Source organism: Culex quinquefasciatus, chromosome 1 (assembly GCF_015732765.1).
Source record: "Culex quinquefasciatus strain JHB chromosome 1, VPISU_Cqui_1.0_pri_paternal, whole genome shotgun sequence".
NCBI lineage: Eukaryota > Metazoa > Arthropoda > Insecta > Diptera > Culicidae > Culex > Culex quinquefasciatus.
Genome location: NC_051861.1, coordinates 126196082 through 126218655, shown reverse-complemented (window position 1 = coordinate 126218655; position 22574 = coordinate 126196082). Strand labels below are relative to the sequence as shown.

The following is a 22574-nucleotide window of genomic DNA, read 5'->3' as shown; positions in this document are numbered from 1 at the left end:
ATTTAATAATTTGTTTCCAGTATGTTAAAAAAAATAGTTCATGAATAATTTAAAAAAATTGAAATATATGAATTAAAAAATCACAGTATTAGCTTCTTGCTACGGAATTTTAAAATTTTAGCATTTACAAATTTCATTGTTTTAAAATGTTATTGTTTTATTTTTGAAATGGTTCATTTTTTTAGAATTGTTTAGGCCGTTGCAAATATTTTTCAAACTTAGATGTATACATGAATTTCAGAATTTAGGAATTTAAGGTTTTTGAGAAATTTTAGAAATGAAGATTTCAAAAAATTAAAAATTTGAGAATTTAAGAATTTTAAAGTTGAATAGTTTTGGATTTTTTTTTAAAGGGCCAATAAACCAATTTTTTAAGTTTATGCTTTTTGGGTGTTTTTTAATACCCCTGACTTAAGGTGGTTTAAAAAAAAACCCAAAAAGCAAAAACTGGAAATTTGGTTTATCGGACCTTTTTGAAAACAAATTTCAGTTTTAAAAAATTTAAGAATCAATAAATTTAAGAACTCAAGAGCAAAGAAAGCCAAAAATATCGAAATTGAAAAAAAAAAAAACAGAATTTAGGAATTTAAGATTTCAAGAATGTGACATTATGGGATTTTAATCATTTAAAAATGCTGGAATTTTAGAATTAAATTGAAGAAACTTAAACCAAAATATATAATTTGGAAATTTTGATTTCAGGAATTTATGAACTTCATGTTTTTTCTGATTTTTTTTTTTGTTTTAAGAGATTAAAAGTTGAGTTTTTGAATAAAAATGCTTTAAACTGGATATTTCAGACCACCTGGCAATTTTTGATTGCAATTTTCAAAAATGATCTTCATTGATCAACAAATTTCTATAAAAAAAGAAAATGCAAAATTCAAAGGTGCCGCATCAGAGGTTCCGGGATACCGAAAATAATACTAGCAAAAAGACCTTCACGTTGATCCCATCTTTATTTATTTAAAAAAAACATGATATTTTGAAGAAAAAAAAAGTTTCTCTTCTCTGATATTGACGCGCTCGCAAGCGATATGGTTGGTTGGCACACGCATTCGTAAACGGCTCCGAGTGTCGAGAAAAAAAAATTATGTTCGAGTCGTTTTTGAAATCTTTGCATGTTTGAGTTCCATCGACACTCGTTTTTTTTTCTTTCTTCGTTTTACTAATTTTAAACTGGGGAGCAGTTTATTGATAATTTTAGTTTTTTTCTCTAAATGATAATAACTGACAACAAATAAAGCAAACAAACAGAAAGAAAAGAAAAATAAAAGCGTTCAAATTTAACAGGACACTACTACGAAATAAACAATATCATAAGTATTTTAAACTGTACCGTGAGAATTTTGCTTGTTTCGACAAAACAGTGGAATCATTTTGCAGTGTTTGATTTGCTCCGAACGTCGCTCACAAGCCGTGCCAGAGCGCATTCGCTCTCTTCTCTCTTGCTCTTCACAACAATCGCAACGAAAAAAGAGAGCGAAGACGATTCAATCGACACTGAGCGAGTGAAAAACTCTCATTGGACCGAAAAACAGCTCTTTCGCAAAAAATATACGTAACAATGAAGAACAAAAAACTCAAAAACATACACGAAAAGCAGGACTCTGCGCGAAACATAAATTCTCAAAATTGAGAAGCAATTCGAAATTTGATCTCTTTTAAAAAGAATGCGACGGAAATAAAAACAAACGAAGAAAAAACACAAATTTGTTGTACAGTGAAAACAAGATTGCCCTAAACAAAATATTTATCTACAGTGTGAATAATGCCCACCGGAATGCGTTCGTTTTTGGGAACGCGGCAAGGAAATCGGTCCTTCCATCGTTTCTTTCCACCTTTTTTTCCCCCGTTGATCGGAATCAAATTGAGAACCTCTCAAGTCAGACACCGGAGCTTCGTCGAGTAAATGGAATCATTTTATTGGTTATATTTTCAGGAAAAAAAATAAACAAAACACATTTCTAGGTTCCCAATCGAGTTCTCGAGCTTTGGAGTTGAGAACTCCGGAAAAAAAATCTCCGGAATAGAATCGCATGGAAGAAGGATCGTAAAGCAGTAAAACGGAACGAAACTATTAGTAAAGAACCTCCCTTCACTTCCGCTAGAGGCACAGGCCGTCTCATTCTCTCTTTCTACATTTGTAACCCCGCTCTAATCGCTCTCGATCATGTCATCGTCCTCGTCGTCGTCATCGTCGTCGGACACGTACATCGCGTCCTCGGTGGGATCGTTGTCCGCCTTGCCGGCGGGGCGTCTCCGGCCAACGCGGGTGCTGCTGTACCGGGACGCGCACTTCCGGTTGCTTCGCCGGGCGTGGTGGTTTATTGCTTTGGTGTCGGTGCCGGTGCTGCCGTCAAAACAGTCCTCGTCGTCTCCTACCTCTCCTCCTGCTACCGTGGCGCCGACGAACGACGCGGCCGACGTGGCATCGGTGATATCACATTCCTCCTCGATCAGCGCCTCCGGGTCAAACTCCGGCGGCTTCAGCAGCTCGATCTTCTCCGCCGGGGTGCGCTTCTTCCGGAACTCGTACACCAGCGGGAAGATGTGCTCGATGGCGCTCTGCACGAACGCGACGCTGGCCGCTGGAAATGGGATAGGGAAAAAGGTGGTCAGAAAATCTGTATTCTAGATTTATGGTTGGTAGCGATCAGAAATCTCGAATTAGAACCCAGGGCAGATATTGGTAGCATCCCGGGACTACCACTCCATAATTCAAGGTAAATGATTTACAGGATCAAAACATCCATAACAATCAATGCAAAATTTAGTGAATTAATAACTTAGATTTATATTGGTAGTAAAAATATATCTAGATGGTAACCAGGATTTGTATTGGTAGCAATCTGGATAATTATCCACAACAAAGAATGCAAAGTGTAACGGATTTATGTATTAGATTTGTATTGGTAACCAGAAAAAACTGCCGTTATTAGAAGCTTTGATGACTAAATTTAAACTACAATGGTAACCAAGATTTGTATAGGTAGCAAAATAAATCAATGCGTAGTGGATTTGCCTAGATTTGAGTTGGTAGCCAGCAAAACTACCCTTAAAATATAAACTAAAAAATAAGACAATCCAGTATGGTAGCCAGGATTTGCGTTGGGAGCAATCACAGCAATTGGTAGTATGCAAAGTGTAGTGAATTGTTATTGGGTAACCAGCAAAACTACAATCCCGAATGTAAACCAGGATTTGCATTGGTAGCAACCACTACATTCACAGCAAACAATGCAAAGTGTAGTGAATTTTGATTAGGTTGCAGGCTTCCTAAAACTAACCTTAGAATAAGGACATTTCAATTAAAAAAACAATCCAGAATGATAACCAAGATTCGTATAGGTAGCAATCAGGAGTATCCTGATCCATCCACAAAAAAATATGCAAAATTAATTGATTCATAAAGTAAATTTGTATTGGTAGCCATTTAAACTAACTTTAGAATAAGAAAATTGCAATAAAAAAAATCCAGAATTAAAACCAGGATTTGTATTGGTAGCAATCAATACATTCACAGCAAACAATGCAAATTGTAGTGAATTTGTATTTGGTAGCCAGCAAAACAACCCTTAGAATTAGGAAATTTCAATAAAAAACCATCCAGAATGGTAACTAGGATTCGTATTGGTAGCAATCAGAAGTATCCTGATCAATAAAAAAATGAAAAGTGAAATGATTTATAACATAGATTTTTATTGGTAGCCATTAAAACTAACATTAGAATAAAGCAACTTTAATGAAAAGACAATCCAGAATGACAACCAGGATTTGCATTGGTAGCAATCAATACATTCACAGCAATCAAAGAAGTGTAGTAAAATTTAATTGGGTAGCAAGCAAAACTAAACTTTAAATAAGGAAATTTCAATCAAAAAACAATTCTGAATGGTAACTAGGAATTTCATTGGTAGCAATCAGGATACTCATCCACAAAAAAAAAACAATGCAAAGTGAAATGATTTATAACATAGATTTGTATTGGTAGCCAATAAAACGAACCTTAGAATAAAGCAAACTAATAAAAATACAATCTCCAGAATGGTAACCAGCATTCGAATTCGTGAAAAAGTGTAGTGGATTTAAACCTATTTTTGAATTGGTAGCCATTAGAAAAATTATCCACAAAAACATTGCAAAGTGAAGTGGATTTATAACCTAGATTACCTTTGGTAGCCAGCAAAACAAGCTTTACAATAATAAAAAAAATAAAAAAATAAAAACCTGCATGGTAACCGGGATTTGCATTGGTAGCAATCAGGATGCTCATCCACAAAAAAATGCAAAGTAAAATGATTTATAGCATAGATTTGTATTGAATTGGTAGCAATCAGGAAAAAGTGTAGTGGATTTGAAACCTATTTTTGCCTTGGTAGCTTTTAGAAAAATCATCCACAAAAACATTGCAAAGTGTAGTGAATATATAACATATATTACCGTTGGTAGGCAACAAAACTAGCTTTACTATAATAATATATTAATAAAAAGAAAATCCTGCATGGTAACCAAGATAAGCATTGGTAGCAACCAGAAAAATCATGCACTGAAATCAATGCAATGAGCTCAAATCATTTTTTTTGTGGGTTTGTAAACTAGATTTATTTTGGTAGCCTGCAAAACTAGCCTAGGAATCGTGAATCTTTAATAAAAATTCAATCCAGAATGGTAACCTAAATTTTTGTTGGTAGCTAGCCATGACCATTCAAATAATGAATGCGAAACAAAAATGGTAGCCCAGATACATAATTTTATCAGTGAAGGAACAAGAAACCGAAATATCAAATTCTGTAGCAGTTGGTAACCAACTAGGAAAGCTACATTAAAAGAACTAGCTACTAATTTTACAAGAATATCTGATTCAATACGATATATTTATCAGAGTTGTGGGTACAGACCCAAGGGGTCAAGGGCCAATGTATTAACAGGAAGAAAAAAACCCGTAATGGTTACCAATACAACGCATTTAAACCATAGGAAAAATAAATGAAAAAGAGCACTGGGAATTTATTGTTGGCGCCATGACGCGGTAAACCATCCGGATTTAAATTGGTAGCAAACCATGGAATAAATTCATGGCTACCATTTTTGATATTAGTAACAGAATGCCTAGTTTGAATTTGGTAACGGACCACGAATCACGATATGGAGACTAGAGTAATGAAAAAAATCCAGTAACCATTGGGTTTGTAATCGGGAACGAAGCATACAACAGGGAACAGTACTAAAGAAGTTGTATAACAACGGTTACCAAATTCTACTTTTCACTAAATCTAGCAAAATAATGACAAAAAGATTATCTAACTAAGAAAGCTGCTTGAAAAGAGTTGATTATTAATTTTAAAACACGTAGTAAATCTGCTTCCAAATTTAAAAAAAAACGCGGTAGAAAAACAGAAATTGGCGATCAGGCTTCAAATCGGTAGCAAACAACGCGACGATTATTAGATGAGAGTCATGAAAGGAGGAAAACAAATTCCAGAACTTTACCAGGTTGTTATTGGTAGCGATTGATGGGAGTGACAGGTGAATTTACAATGGTCACCATCACACCCCATCTAAACCAATATATTTTAATGGGTAGCAAACAGTTAAAGGCATATCGATGGCTACCAGCTTTGAAATTGTTAACGAACTAAACGGAACACACGAGTAGGACGATCACTTGGTTTGAATTTGGTAGCGAACCAAAAAAGGTAACTAAAGTAATGAAAAAGAATCCAAACGGCTACCAGGCTTGAAACTGTCTAAAATAACCGTTAAGGTTGAAAAGGTCATGAAGGTTACCAAATTTTATGTTGGTAGCCAACCAAAACGACTCTTAGAGAAGTGGCAAAGGACCTGGGCGAATGAAAAAGGGTTTCCCACTTTGGTAGTGGTAGTGGTCTACTCACCCGTCACCGTGATGCTCCCGGTCGAGAAGATCTTCAGCGTGGCCTTCGGGTTGTACAGCTTGTACGTGACGCCCGGGTGCAGCTCCGGCTCGTAACTGGCGTCCTTCTTGTACTTTTCGCTAAAGTTGACGATCATAATGCCCCAGGGCATGCTGCACGTACCGAGCACGTTCACGATCCGGAAGTTCCGAAACCGCACGTTGAAGCCGAGCTTCTGAAGGCACCGCGAGTAGCGCCGGGCCGCCACCTTCGCCTAAAACAAGAAGAAAACCCGATTTGGTGAGTGTTTTTGGGACGCTTTTGGGGGGATTGAGTCTTACCGAATCCTCGGACGTGGCCCCGGTGCAGGTGATTTTCCCCGACGACCAGATCGACGCGGTCGTGTACGGGCGGCGCAGCTTCATCGTGACCATGCCGTTCTCGCGCCGAAACTCCACGTTGAAGCCCTTCTGGGCGATGTCGCGCAGGTTCAGATGGCAGCGGACGCTGAACGAGCACACCACGTTGTTGATGACGATGTCAATCTCCGGCTCGGGCTCCTCGTCCTTGCACTCGACCGGCTCGACGGCGGTCTTGTCGTCGTCCTCGGTGGCAGTGGCAGTGGCGGGTGTTTGTTGATTCGCCAGACGTGAGTCGCCGTCGGAGGGTTCCGACTTGACGGCGTCGCCGCCGGAGGTCGCACTGTTGGCAGTCTGGCTCTCGGGAACAGTCTGTTGTTGGTGATGGTGGTGGTGGTGTTTGGACGCCGCCGCCGCTGCCGGATGGGTGGTCCCGTTGGCGTACACTAAGGAACTAGCGTTACTTACTAGATGTGGCAGGTGGTGGTGATGAGGTGAGGCCATCGCAAAGGACGAGCTGCTATTGCTGATGGTGGTGGCCGCCGACGTCGAGCGGTTGAAGATTGAGTTCACGTCGACGTAGGCATTGTGGAACTGACTCTGGATGGACGTGGTCGGGTTCGCGACGGTCGTGCTGCTGCCACCAAACGCCAAATGGTGATTGCTCTGGAGATGGTTGATGAACTGGCTGTTGAAGCTGGCCGCCGTGGTGACCGGCACGGTTTGCTGGTGGATCAGCGGCTGCTGGTGGATGAGCGTGGTGCTGCCGGCCGGGCTCAGCATCGTCATCGTTTCGTGGGGCAGCAACATCCGGGAGGCCACCGAACCGCCGGATGCCACGGTCGCGACCGCCGGATTTGTCGTTGCGCTGTCGTCGGTGCCATTCACGACCACCACGTTGTTTGCTCCATTGGTCAGATTTTTCATAAAACTCTTCTGCTGTAACAGAGTAGCCATACTACTCTGGTTACTGCAATACATAAATTGCGTTCGTTACGTTCTCACTCACAACACACGCTAGCCACTTGGTCAGAGTTCTTCTTGTTCCCTTCTTGTTGGTTGGTTGGTTGGTCACTAAGTCACACACACACACTTGGGGGGCTCTGTTTAGATTGGTCTCATCTGGTTACTATCTTCGGATGGCCAGACTAGCCCTAGCAAGTACACACTCTGAAAAAGAACGGAAGAAAAAGAAGGAAAACATTAGTACCAATAAACACAACTGAGCTATTGAAATATTTCTAGTTTGCGAACAATCAGTTGCATCTTTTGAAAAGTAAACACTAGAACCAGGCGACAACAACCAGGCAGTCCTAGCAGTACGCGCAAAATGTAAACAAAGAAAACACTTGGCGCTAGTGATTGCTCTTCCGGGATACATAAGTGGTCCTCAATCAAAAGGTTTAAAAAGTTCTAAAAGTTTAAGGTCAAAACGACAACAAGCGAGTTATTTCGACAAAGTTGTCCCACCTCCCAAGGTCCGTCCCGCCACCATGTGACGACTCCTCTTCTTGTTATCACACCAAACGTAATCTAACGACGAAATCGACCTTGCCCAAGCCGTCGCCACCGGAGCTTTTGGTCAAGCCCTTATCAAAAAGGCATTTTGGGGGGGAGAGAGCGAGGGATGCACTTTTTAAACTTGGATTGTCCCACTTTTTGGTTGGTTTGCCGCTGGTTGTGGAGCGATTCAATTCTCCATTTTTGACAATTGTTCAAAAATCAGAATGGGATACAGAACACGCTACAGAGACTCGTCAACGAAAGTAGGGCACTGTTTTTTTTTTTGTCGGAGTCAAACCCACAAAGAAAGGATCCCCCGCAGCCAAGTTTGCCGAAGAAAACGAAACCCTTCGCAACGCAGACAACACACGACATGGGTGGTCGTGGGAAGGGTCACGTTGGTAATTATGACCCATTTGCCAGTTGTTTGGGAACCACAATTGAAACAATTTTGTTTATTGAACCAGTAAAAAAAAAACTCTAGATTTCAAGTTTGTCGCAGTGTAATACTTAATAATTTAATAGTGTAATAATTTAATAGTTGTCAATCTAAAGCAGGTATTACACTATGACAAACAAACAAACCCGCACAGTTTGACAGTTTGCCAATTTGTCTGCGTTGTTTGTTCGCCAACATTTGTTTGCAGAAACGTCAGTTTGCCTGTTTTGTTTGCAGAAACCCAGGGTGGCCACTCAAGTCGGAAAAGTCGGGAAATCGCCTAAATCCACGAAAAATCGGGAAAAGTAGAGGATTTTTTTTTGAAAAGGTCCAATAAACCAAATTTTCAGTTTTTGCTTTTTGGGTGATTTTTAATACCCCTGACTCAAGGCGGTTTCAAACACACCCAAAAAGTAAAAACTGGAAATTTGGTTTATTGGACCTTTAATATTTTCTAACTATTGAATAATTTTGAAATATTTTGTACACCTTTGAAATTTATTTCATTCAATTCGTCTTCAGCAAATTTCGGGTTCCTTTCACTGTTTCAATCTATATGAGAATGAAATGACTAAGGCAATGAAAATCTTAATAAATATTGAATGATTATTTTGGGATACATTTGACCCAATTTTTATAATATTTTCTTATGAATCAAATTTTTTTTATTTGTTTTAGACTATGTTTATCAAACAAAATGTAACATCTAGCTGTAAACAACAACAAGCCAATATGAAAAAGAGTTTAATTTTGACGGTTATCAGCGTAAAGTTGATTTATTTTGCCCCATTACTTGAATATTGAAAAAAAAAACAAATCCAACTACAGATTGGCTACAGTTTTTATTTTAAGTAAAGATTTTTAAATGTTAAAGTAAATTCATTTAGTCATTTCAAATACTGTTTCCAGATGGGTAATTCTCCGCCAACTCACACAGAAGTTGCCCCGACCCCTCTTCAATTGGGTCCTAAAATGAAGCTTAGATTGCTGATATTATTGTTTACAGCGATGAAGCTTATTGTTCTGAGTACAATGACCATTCGTACGACCACAAAGAGTTTAAAATGGATTTTTAAATCAATTTTGAAAAATTAACCTCACGGTCCTTCTTGACAGAAAAGCTCCTACTTGACAGCTCGTTCCAAGGGGACCATAGTTGATCCATCGAAAAAATGTTGTCTTGTCAATATTTTTTTTTATTAAAATGAAAAAAAAAAGTGATCAGAAATCTAGTCAGAAATGGTTTTTTATCGTGTTTTTACCGTTGTACATAAAAATTTACATAGGGCTTTAGTACCCAATTTGCGTGAAACTTTGTCCTAAGGGATAACTTTTGTCCCTGATCACGAATCCGAGGTCCGTTTTTTAATATATAGATAAAATAAAGAGGTCTTTTTCAATAATTTGCAGCCTAAAACGGTGTTGAGATAGAAATTTGGTGTCTAAGGGACTTTTATGTAAAATTAGACGCCCGATTTGATGACGTACTCAGAATTCCGAAAAAAAACGTATTTTTCATCGAAAAAACACTAAAATTTTTTTAAAAAATCTTCCTTTTTCCGTTACTGGACTGTAAATTTTTTTTGAGCATGTTATTTTAAGGGAAATTTAATGTACTTTACGACCCAGAAGGGTAATTTTTTCATTTAGAACAAAAATTTTCATTCTAAAGTTTCATGTTTTTAACTTTGCAGGGTTATTTTTTAGAGTGCAACAATGTTCTACAAAGTTGTAGAGCAGACAATTACAAAAATTTTGATATACATACATAAGGGGTTTGCTCATAAACATCACGCGTTATAGCAATTTTACAAAAAAAAAGTTTTGAAAAAGTTACACTTTGCGTTTCTCTTTGTTTCGTCGTCCGTGTCTGTCGCGGATGACCATGAACGGCCATGATCAACGACGACCAAAATTTTCATTTTTTTTTTTCGTTAAATCGCGATATTTCGTGATGCAAACCCCTTATGTTACATATCAATTTTTTTCTCTGCTCTACAACTTTGTAGAAAATTGTTACACTCTAAAAAATAACCTTGCAAAGTTAAAAAAAACACGAAATTTTAAAATGAAAAATTTTGTTCTAAATGAAAAAAATACCCGTCTGGGTCAATGTAGATTCGTGAAGTACAGTAAATTTCCCTAAAAATGACATGCTCCAAAAAAAATTTACAGTCGAGTAACGGAAAATGGCAGAGTTTTTAAAACTTTTTTCGATGAAAAATACGTTTTTTCATAATTCTGAGTACGCCATCATATCGGGCGTCTAATTTTACATAAAAGCACCTTTGACACCAAATATCTATCTCATCACTGTTTTAGGCTGCAAATTATTGAAAAACACCTCCTTTTCGCATGCTCAAAAATGAAATGGGTCGTACAGCCCCTCCGTCTACGCTCCGAATGTATTTAAAAATCTTCACATTGCAAACAAGGCTGGTAAAAATTTTAATCAAAATTGCTGAAGTTTTACGTCTTTTTCCGTTTTGTGTTCTCAAAATTTGTAAACAGTTTTAAAAGCCTTCATTTTATAAAAAAAATATTAAAAAACGTTATACAATTTTTTCTAAATAGCATGTTAAAGACTACAAATTAAATTAAAATTTGTTTTGGCTTGAATAAATTAAAAAGAATTTGCTTGAGTTATTACAAATAAGTTTAAAGAACCATTCTAAAAACATTCATATAAAATAAGTGGTAAAATATTTCATTGGCAAAAAGTTTAAACATTTAAATACTGACACATTGAAACATTGAAAATCAGACCGTTAGTTGCTAAGATATCGACATTGAAAAATGGTGAGCTGTTTGGGTGAGACTTAGAAAACATCAATTTTCCTGTTTTTAAACCTTTGCATTGCAATATCTCAGCAACTAAAGGTCGTATTAACAAAGTCCGAAGAAGCAAAATATAGAGAATTTTCTCAGCTTTTCAAAAATATTTTTTTTAAAAGTGGGCAAACATGTGCACTAATTTTAAAAAATGAAAAACTGCGACTATTTTCAAAAAAGTCACTTAAATATGGATTTAACGTGAAAACGGTGCACTTTATCAAAATTTCACTAAAGTACTTTTTGATTGCAAATTTGATTTTACATCGAAAAATGAAGTTAAAAATTTTTTGCGACCAAAATTTCGATTTTTTGAGAAAAGCAGTATTGATTAAAAAATTCATAACTCGGTCAATGATTTTTTGCACAACCTGGAAATTTCTGAAAAGTTGGCATTTTATGTCCTCTAAAACATATAAAAAAAATAAAAAAAATTAAAAATAGTGTTTTTTTGCAAATCAAAAAAGTTAAATAAAAAAATCACCAAATTTTTTTACCGTGTATCATTTTTTTCAGTGTAGTCCGTATCCATACCTACAACTTTGCCGAAGACACCAAATCGATCGAAAAATTCCTTCAAAAGATACAGATTTTCGAATTCTCATACATCATTTTTGTATGGACAACTGCCAATTTTGTATGGAAAATTATATGGACAAACTAATGATGCTAAAAGGCTTTTTTGGGCATACGGAAGGCACTAAAAAAGTTTCAGTCGGATTAAAAAATACAAAAATTAAAATTGAAGAAAAAAGACCGATTTCGTAGAAAATTGCTCTATTGTCATCATAATTTTCATTGCCAGTTGAAACGAAGCTTCAAAAAAAAAAAACTTTATGTTTGATAATTTAAAATTAAACATTGAACTAATCGTTATGCTTTCGGCTATTTTTCAAAGACTGATGTTTTATGTTTTTACCCTGAATCAAAATGATGGTCCCATTTTTGAAGTGAAGTTTTAAGGAATTTATAATTGAAATTCAAGTTTTTTTTTACTAAAACAGTCAATGTTTTTTTTACATTTTGTCCGATGGTTGATATTGACTTTTCATAAAGAGTGTTTGATTTGAAATCATTCTTCAGATAAGAAATACATATTTTTCGAGGTCTGGAAAAGTAGGGAAAACGTCGGGAATTTGAAAATGGGAATTGAGTGGTCACCCTGAGAAACGTCATCCTGCACACATTTTGCTTTGTTTGCGACTTTGTTTGTTAGTTTGTCATAGTCTAATACGTCCTTGAGTTGTTATCGAGTTTGGAAAAGTGTCAAACGCGAAAAAGTTTGTTTGTTTTTTTTGTCATAGTCTAATACCTGCTTTAAGGCTAGTATGGAGATCGGAAGGAAAGGGGTCAAGAAACAGATTTACGAACAGCAGAACAAGCGAGAGGGAGCGTTTTCTTGGGGCTTTTCTTCACCCTCTCTGGCTTGCTTTCGCTGCCGCTGCTGCCCATTTGAAATTTTTCTTGACCGGTTCCTTCCGATGTGCGTATACCGCTTTAGTGAGAATCCACCCTCAGGTTGCTCAAACCAAAACAACCTAAAATAATCAAGGAATCAAGGAGAGCAATAAACAAGGTTAGTTATCTGTCAAGTCACACACTAAAAAAAGCTCACGCAACGTCCAACAACTGCCAAAATACCCGCTTTAGCGTACGAAAGAACCCAAAATCTGCACCTGAGATACTTTCTTGGAGGTTGGACGTCTCGTGCCGGTGGGAGTCGTCTCCTTGTTAATATTATTATTTTCGCAAAATCCAAAAGGTGGTGTACAAAGGAGAAAGGGCGACAACGTCAACTCGTCTGCGGAATACAACCCCCCTCCAAGTGGGTAGATCAGACTCTACTCGCATTTTTTTTTTTGTGCACAGTTGAGGCAGGTTTGGGTTCGAGACGAGGTCTGGGAGAAAAGTCTCTTTCTCTAATCAGAGCAAGCGATGACAGTCTAGTCAGCTGCTGCTGGGTAGTCGCGTAGGAGAGACGAGGAGCAAAGAAGAAGACGACGACTGGTTCAACCTTCTAATATGCACAGTCTTGCGATTCAACGGTGGGAAGCAACGAAAATAAATAATATATTGAGAAAGAGCAGACCACGCAAGCCATCGCCGCCATCGCTCTGGTAGGTTTTGGAGAAATTTGTTCGTCGTAAAAAAAAAGAAATTAAAAAACTCTCGTCGTCGGTGCAAGAAAACGAGGCAAGGAAGAAGGACCAGAAAAAATGAAAGAGTGTAGACACAAAGAACCAAACCAGCTGGTCCTGTTCCATACCGAGAGCGCGAAAGAGGGTGGAAATTTGCAATAAGGGGGTAACAAAAAGTTTGTTTTCTTTCTTTCTTTTTCGCCCTGGACCTGGTGGATTCGGAGCAGAGTTTTTCGGGTGATGACTTTGGAGTGATATCAGCTGGAATGGACTCTCGTTTAGGTTTCGTTTTGGTCAGTGGGTTTGTTGAACTTAATGAATTAGACAGACTCCAGAAGACATTCTTCCCTACGAAAATTATATATTTTAGTCTACAAAGATTGACAGCACGTTTAGCAGAGCGTCTGACGTTTTATCATAAAATGTATTAGTGAGATCTAAATGCCTTCTAAAAATCTTCCAAATGACTTATTAAGCTTTCAATGTACCGATAATCTCGCGAAAGAGAAGAAGGGCTCGGTATCTTTTAAAATTATTTTCCCGATGAAGGTGGTATTCCACTGCGGGATTAGAAGAAATCCCAAGTTTGGAGCTGATTGGACCATCCCTCTATTCAGTAAAATCGCTGTTTCTCGCCAAAAGTCCATTTTAGTTTGAGGTTTACATTGATTATAATGTAAAATTGTCCGGATAACACGATGGTGACGAAATAAAAAAAAAAAACATAAGCAATTTAACAAAAGTGAATTTTTAAACTTAAGACGTTAAAATATAATATTAGGGGGCATTCAAGGGTTGAAATTTTATTTTTTTATCGAATTCCTTGGAAAATTTTCTATAAAACGATGCAAAATATAGAGGAATGGTCCAATCAACTCCAAACTTGGGATTTCTGATAACTATCGATCGATGAACGTTCTCTCCAAGTTTGGTCCAAATCGGTGAAAGTCGAGGCCAAAACTGTACCAAGTTGACCTGGAATGACCCGTGTAAACCTTTTATAAACACAAAAAAATTGCAACCGACGGGATAAAAACCCAGCACCAACAGTAAGGACTGGCGCCTTAGCCCGTTCGGCCATCAGACCGATGAAATGCTGTAAGGATAAACGCATATATGAGCGTAATATTTCGGTCAAGTTGGTATATTCAGGGTGTACTATTATATAAAATTTCATAAAATTAGTCAAAATTTATTTTACTTCCAGGCCTTTTACACGCAGCTGGATTACTACTTTTTTGCTGTGTAGGTTTTATCAGTTTAGATATTCAGGTTACTGAAGGAGGTCAAATTAAAATATTGGTATACGGCATGTCAAACAACTCCATGAAATTCTGAATTATTTTTTGAAAAAAGGACCAAAAACCATTTTTTTTTGCTATCTGGGTGTTTAAAACTGTCTTGAGTCAGGGGTATTCAAAAACACTGAACAAGCCAAAAACAGGGTGACCACTCAAATCCCATTTTGAAAGTATCGACTTTTTCCCGACTTTTCCAGAACCTCAAATAATGGGCATTTCTTATCTAAAGAATGATTTTAGACAAAAAAAAAACTCTTTGTAAAAAGTCAAGTTCAACCATCAAAAAATCTAAATGAATTAAAAAAGTAAAAGTATTTACAATTTTCTTGATAAAAAAATTTAACAGCAAATTGCTTTATAAAAGCTTAAAAAATGGAAGCACTAATTATTTTGATTCAAATTAGAAACATAAACTATTAGTCTTTGAAAAATAACCGAAAGCTTAAAAACATTTATAATTTCAATATTTATTTTTAAAATGGCCAAAAGTATAGTTTTTGATACTTCGTTTCAACTGGAAATGACAAAATGTTAAAGATAACTGAATTTAAAATTTGATTCTTAATTCTAAAACATGATTGCTGTTATTATTCTTTTAATAAATTTAGAAAATAACAAAGAATTTGTAAAATTTTTTTAATTAAGTTTACTTTTAAATTGTGTTATTGAATTCTTGAATGTTGATTAATCTAGTTGTCAGTATTTAACTGCTTTAAATTTGTTTTTCAATGAAAACAAAAACAGTTTGACAGGATTCTAGGTTTTAACACTTATTTATAAAATGTTTTGAAAGAAGAAATTCTTTAAACATATTTGCAAGAACTTAACCCAAAATTGGTTGAATTGTTTTTTTTTTCGCAAATTCATTATTTTTTCATGTTTTTTAAATGTAAAAAAAGTATTTATTTTTTTTTTCTAATAAAAGTGAGCAAGCAACTCTCCATTGTTGATACATCTGAAAATGTTGATTTAATAGCGGGAAAAGGGAAAAAGTGATGAGAATTGGTCGAATGGCTTAGAGTGATTAAAATTGGTATATTTCCATTAAGTTACTAAAGAAGAATTGAGTGAATTTAATTTGAAAATTATCTAATCTAATCTAATCAAATCTAATCTAACACAAACACAGCCTGGCCGATGAAAGCATGCTGGAAAGTCTTGTGATAAGATTACGCCCCAAGCACTTTTCTTGTCAATATTAATAATTGCAATACATCCGAGATCACCCGAAAATGTAATACAAAAATTAAAGCGGCCAGCCCTCCTGCGTTGTGTTTACCACAAAGAGGATTCTGTGAACGGATCACATTCCACAGAATCTACAGGGGAGGAAGGATGCGTGGACATACCGTACCATGAATTTAATTTGAAAATTGTACAAAATTTAAGAAAATTATTCAAGAATTAGATTTTTTCTTTCAAGCAGGTATGCTTGGGATTCCCGACTTTCTGACAAAAAATCACGAATTCCTGACTTTTATTCCGATTTTGGCGGATTTTAGCGAATTCCCGACTTGAGTGGTCACCCTGCGAAAATAATGAAAAATGGAGTTTGACTCTTTTTATAAAAAAAAAAAAAACTACAGGATTGGACCACATCGGAAAATCTAAAAACGATATTAAGTACACTGGAAGTCCGTGCTCTCTAAAACTAGTCAACAGTCAATTGGATCATTTTTGGCCACTCCGAAAACAGTTCAATGATCAAGGGTAAACAAACAGTCATACCTAGTTGTTCCTGAACTGGTGTGAGCAGTATATCTAGGTTTTTTTTTTTAAGTTCCTATAAACATATGAAAGACAATTGCTTATAGGAGCTTTTCAAAAAAACAACTCTAGATATGTTTTGCAGAAATATTTTACTTGAAATAAAACTGTTAAAATAGCCCGAAAATTAGTTGGACCAACCAAATATAATTTAACTCAAAAAAATGACGAACTCCTCGTCACAGTGTCCTGATGTAAACAATGATCGAGCTCGAGCTGTCACAGTCCCTGCGAAATATGTTGACTGACATATCGGGCAGACAGTCATATAAACTAGCTAGATGTCGCACGACAAAACAATGCTAGAAAGAGAAAGCAGATCTGATGCAAACAAACCCACATACTTTGAATGTGTTGGTAAATGTCTCACTAGAAAGCCTTAATTTAAAAAGGAATTCAAGATAATTTTCACAATAAATCTTCATTCTGTACTTGATCAAGAAATAAACTCTTTCAGCGCCCCTAACAAACAAAAAGCTAAAACCAAGACAACTCAATCAACACTGATGCGATGCCTCCAGTCTGAAAACCCTAATGAGAAATTAATTTAGCTGAGCCGGGTTGAGCTGATCGCTTCAAGATTGACGTTTCTTCTGCAAACTGCATCCAATGCCTGACCAACAACAACAACAACACACTTTTTAGAGCGATAATCGCACAAAATCAGACAAAAACATCCACAAGAAACGAATCACCCAAGAAACACAGAATGATTACTTGCACCACCGTCGTCGTCACTCATCGATATATCTGCGTGCGAGAAGAGAATGAGTAAAGTGATGTAGGTGTTCGTTTCTTGTTCGTTCTGTTCTGTTCCGAGGAGGTTCATAATAACAAAAACACACCATCACAACCGAGCTGCACCCAAACTTGGAACGTCATCGAATTTTGCCACAAGACCTAGATTCGAACCAGAGCTCTTCAGTTGAAAGACAATCACGTTACCTTAGAACCGAAAGCGTGTAAAAAGAGAAGATAGACAAATCGCAAACGTGTATTAGTGAGAGAATGCATCAGCACAGCAACAGCTGTCACTCAGCGTGTTTGGTGATTGATTGTCACAGAGCTTTGATTTGGGTGTAAGTTGACGACGTCGGTGTTCGACACAGCGCCATGTGATTCATTTTTAGGTCGTCGTTCTTCGCCGTTCGATGAAAATGGAACGCGACAAGCGAAAATCCAGACCCTCGTCGACTCTTTCGTTTCGCTGAGAGAGATTGTTCTACGTGTGTGTGTGTGCTGGTTAAAAGTTCTAAGATTGGGACCGTCTGGCAAGAATCGGCGGTCGTTGTCGTCGTCTGACGACACGCGTGTGTTGTGTTTGTTGACCTGCCTGCCTGCCAGGGAGGGTAGCACACAGGATCTTTGGCGGAAGGATCAACAACCGCGAAGCACCCAACGCATAGCTGTTCTTTGGTCGGTATTCTTCGAACAAAATAAATCGAAAAAAAACGAAATCTTCAACATCGACACAGTCTGGTCTGGGCTGACACGGCGGGACAGGAAGAGAGAAAAGCACCCAAAAAAAAAAGAAGAAACGAATCGAAGGTATCCCAAAAGATGGAACGCATCTGAGTTGTCGGACGAACCAGGACGAGCAGCTGTGACTCCTTTTTTGAATCTTCATCATGCGCGCACACATGGCAGCACGAGGAACACGACGACACGACGAGGACGAAGTCTGTTTCGATTTTTTGAACAAAGCAGACTCAGGCCAGCAGAGAGGACATCAAACGATAACAGACAATAACAAAACCAACGGACGGGGCAAGGTGCTTCTACTACAAGAGGACGAGTCACAAGTAATTACTGACCCCACCATGTGTTTGTGTCGTCGGTGCGATTTGGTCGGTCGAAACCGGAACGCCAGGTGTCCTTGAGTCTTTGTTTTGGGCAATTGCAAACAAAAAGGCCACCAAATTTGATGCACTCCGATTACTGGTAAAAGCATTTCTAAAGCAAGTCGAGGCTAAGTCAAACTGCTCCGACCAAACAAGGATGATTAAATTTTCCTGAAAGGGCTTTCAAAAAATTATCCGCTGCACTCGGGTGCAATTACAGGTTGTCTGGAAAGCAGCGCTCGCCAGCTTGGCCTTCCTTAATCATGTTGAGGTGAATTTAATCAAGGTTCGATGGAAGCCGAGCAACATGAAGCCAAAGCATCGCTACACCTACAATAAAAAAAATCGTGGTAATATTACATCAGGGAATGTTGACAGATTTGGTGTAGAAAATATGTAAATTTACATCTTTTTATGTGTAATTTTACATATTCCACGTAAAATTTAAGAAAAATTGCACAAAAGAAGTAACCTTGAAGGTAAATACGCACCGTAATCTGCGCACACTCAATGTAAACTTCCACTAATGGATTATGTCCTTTTGAATTCTTTGATTTGAATACTTATCAGTATCATTAATTTTTTTTGCATGAAAAAAAAAATCAAATCAATGTACTCCACTTTAAATTCAATTATCTATTTGAAATTTTTTGATTTTGAATCCTCAATATTGAGTTTGATTTAATTTTTTTTAATATTGTTTTCGAAAAGATCGGTAAATTTCACGAATGTTTCATATTTTAACATTGAAAATCAGACCATTATTTGCTGAGATATCGACATTAGAAAATGGTAAGTTGTTTGGGTGAGACTTAGAAAATATCAATTTTCCTGTTTTTAAACCTTTGCATGGCATATCACAGCAACTAAGGGTCGTATCAACAAAGTTCAAATCAGAAAATATAGAGAATTATCTCAGCTCTTCAAAAATATGTTTTTCAAAAGTGGGCAAACATGTGCACTAATGAATAATAAATGAATTTGAAATTTTTTGCCGATATTTCGATTTTTCGAAAAAACAGTATTGATTTAAAAATTCATAACTCGGTCAAAGATTTTTCGCACATTCTGGAAATTTCTAAAAAGTTGGCATTTGATGTCCCCTAATAAAACATATTAATAAATAAAAAAAATGTGTTTTTTGCCAATCAAGTTTTAGCGACAAAAAATCCAGGGTGACCACTCAAATCCCATTTTCAAATTCTCGACTTTTTCCCGACTTTTCTGAATCTCAAATTATAGGCATCCAAATGAACAAAATATTAACAAAATAAAACTATTGACAATTTTCGTAAAAACAGAAATTTAACAACAAATTCATAAAAAAAACCTTTTAAAATGGAAGTACTCATTCTTTTAATTCATATTAGAAACATTAACAATTAGTCAATTAGTTTATTTTCAAATTGGCAAAAGTATAGTTTTTGATACTTCGTTTCAACTGGAAATGTCAAATAGTTAAAGAAAACTGAATTTTAAATTTTATTCTTTATCATGATTGTAATTATTCTTTCAAAGAATTCAAAAAATATCTAGGAATACGTAAAAAATGTTATTAACTAAGCTTCCTTTTCAATTTTGTTATTGATTTTTTATTAATGTTGATTTATATAGCTGTCAGTATTTACGTGCCTTAATTTTTTTTTTTAAAGAAAAAAAAACAGTTTGATAAGATTCTATGTTTTACCCCTTATTTTATGTGAAATGATTGAAAGAACAAATTCTTTAGACATATTTAAAATAACTTATACCAACATTTGTTGGATTTTTTTTACAAATTCAATATTTTTCCATGTTTTCAAAACGTAAAAAAATATTATTTTTTTTCATTCAGAACGAACAACGAATAAATTTTTTCACTATTGATGTTTTCTGATAACTGAAAATCAAGCTTTATCTAGAGAACTTTACTCATACTCAGATAAAAGTTCAAGGGAATCATACGAAAAAAAAAAACAATTGAAATGACTTAATGAATATAGTTTAACAATTAAAAATATTCCATGAAAAAACAAGTTGGAATCTTTTTTTTAAATATTCAATCAATGTGATAAAATTAAACAGAATCATACGTTTATGCTAGCCTTAATCGTTAAAATTAGGCTCAAATTTTATTGCGCCTTGCAGCAATTTCTAGAGTTTTGTGTCAATCGTGCTAGGCCTAGATTTTTTCATCACACTGCATGGCAAGCCTGAGAAATGTCAACTTTGCGCACTTTGCACCTCAGTAGAGTGCTGCGGGAAAATTTTCATCACAGTTGGCAAACTGATTTTCCATCACACCATCAAAACAAAACAAGTGTAATGCATCAACTTCTGACCTTAATCTAGTCATCAAGCTGTGGTAGCCGAGGCAGTACGTTAATGAGATGGGCTGTTAAAGGTTCCTGGATCGATTCTTGGAACTTTTGAGTTTTTTTTACAGGTTATTTTTTTTCTAATGAGCTCGAAGGCATAATTCTATCGGCCACCTCGAGATGTGTTCGCTGAGACCGTAAACGGTCCCATGAATTAGCGATAAATTTAACAGAGTTCTAGTTAAAACCAATGCATCGTATACGAAAGAAGTCATTACATTTTTTAGAAAAAAAAAACAGTTATTACCTTATCGTTGCTTGAACCGAAAGAACATATAAAAAAAAGACTTTATTTGAAAAGATTACATGTATTAAATGACATTGGTACATCGGACAAGCTAAAGGGTAGCGAAGGGTAACAAATCATCCTCTCCATCGGTGAAACTCCGAGCATTCGTCCATCTCGTATTGATCGTTTTGATCGGTAGCGTGAATCCCGGGCAGCTTCCCTCCGCCGCTGTCTGTTGCCTCCCCATATGAAGACCGTAGAGGACGATAACCCTCAGGCCACTGACCTTCATCGCCATGAAGGGGCCCCTCTCGGCAGCGCAGGATCAGCAGGTACTGAAGACGCCTGTCCGCAACGTAGCCAGCAAGGCCCGCTGGTTGTCCACCATCCGTCCGGCAAAAAGTCAAAAATCCATCGTAAGCCTCCGCAACACCGCTGCATTCCGACACCGGAGACCACGATTCCGGAACAAGCTTTCGTCCCTTGAATCACTTAGCCGGTCTGTGAAACTTTCACTGGGCTGGGGCTGCGAGCCCAATTTCTGAATTTCCAAAAATAAATAAATAAACATAAACAGCCTGCTATAGCAACGGATATCTTCGTCATCACTGTGAAGAAAAATCACTGTGATGGAAAAATACTGTGATGAAAATAATTGCGCAACACTCTAGTAAAGTGCAAAATGCGCAATATATTAGTTTTTCATCAACTTTTTGTTGTTTTAAGTTAAAGTAAGAAAAAGAGGTAAATTTTGATAAACAAAAATAAATACAAAAAAAAAACTTATTTTATATTTGGGATTCCCAACTTTCTGACAAAAAAATCACAAATTCCCGACTTTTCCCCGATATTGGCGGATTTTGGCGAATTCCCGACTTTTTCCCGATTTCCCGACTTGAGTGGCCACCCTGCAAAAAGTTAAATAAAAAATCACCAAATTTGTTTTTTACGTGTATAATTTTTTTCCATACCTACAACATCATGCTCATGCATCATTTTTGTATGGACAGCTGCCAAATTTGTATGGAAAATCATATGGACAAACTTATCATGCAAAATGGCTTCTCTGGTTTTAAAAATACAAAAAAAAATCGATTGACCGAAATCTGAGAGAATTGTTCATATTCCACATACTATTTTTGAAAAATAGCAAAAAGTAAGTAACCTTTGAGGTAAATGAGCACCTTAATCTGTTCAAACTCAATGTAACCATCCACTAGTTTACGTCTTTTTGAATTGTTTGATTTGAATAGGGATCATCCATAAACCACGTGGGCACTTTGGGGGTAAGCGGTTGTCCACGCTCCATACAAAAAAGTTTTTTTTTGTATGAACAATTGTCCACAAGAGGGGGGGGGTTTAAAATTCCAAAAAAGTGTCCACGTGGTTTGTGGATGGTCCCATACTTCTCAGTACAACGTGCCACGTTGACAGGTGAATATTATGATAGGATTACTAGACAAATACCTTCAATTTTGCAGAAATCATTTCGAATTGCTTGTCTCAAAAGGTGTACGTGTGGGTAGGTATACAAATGTATAGCCTTTCCCCTGTTAGAACGGCAAAAAACCTCCAATCCAAGTCCCGTTTTCTGTGCAAAACAAAAGCCGCACCTTACCGGCACACTGCCACAATAACAATAATCATAACAACAGAAAACAATTAAAACCATCCCTCCCCACCTACCACAACCTCCAAAAAGTTGAGGGGCTCACCCCGCGCCGTCCATTTTTGGAAGTGCGCTTCCTGTGTTGGTTGGCTGGTGCTCTTTGATCGATCGTCCACCGATGATCGGCAAACGTGCGCGGAATTCTTGAAACGAGCCGAGCCGAGAACTCCTCCTTAACCCTTGAAGAGACTGATTCCTCTTGGAATGTAAAAATAATTCATCTTGACCAATAACGGCGCCTTTCTAGTCAGATTCTAGATCTC

The 22574-nt window shown here is 36.8% G+C and overlaps 1 protein-coding gene across 1 annotated transcript in view; it reads right to left on the bottom strand.

Moving 5' to 3' along the window:
• Positions 1-1900: 1900 nt before the first annotated feature.
• The window catches only part of LOC6035127 (TATA-box-binding protein), a 40268-nt gene continuing 19594 nt past the window's right edge, over positions 1901-22574 (bottom strand). Inside the window, exons 2-4 of the mRNA XM_038261909.1 lie at positions 6218-7405; positions 5898-6150; positions 1901-2591 (exon numbers count right to left, since the gene is read on the bottom strand). Coding sequence (XP_038117837.1) covers positions 2158-2591; positions 5898-6150; positions 6218-7216 — 1686 coding nt within the window. The 5' untranslated portion in view covers positions 7217-7405 and the 3' untranslated portion in view covers positions 1901-2157. The remainder of the gene's footprint in view (positions 2592-5897; positions 6151-6217; positions 7406-22574) is intronic.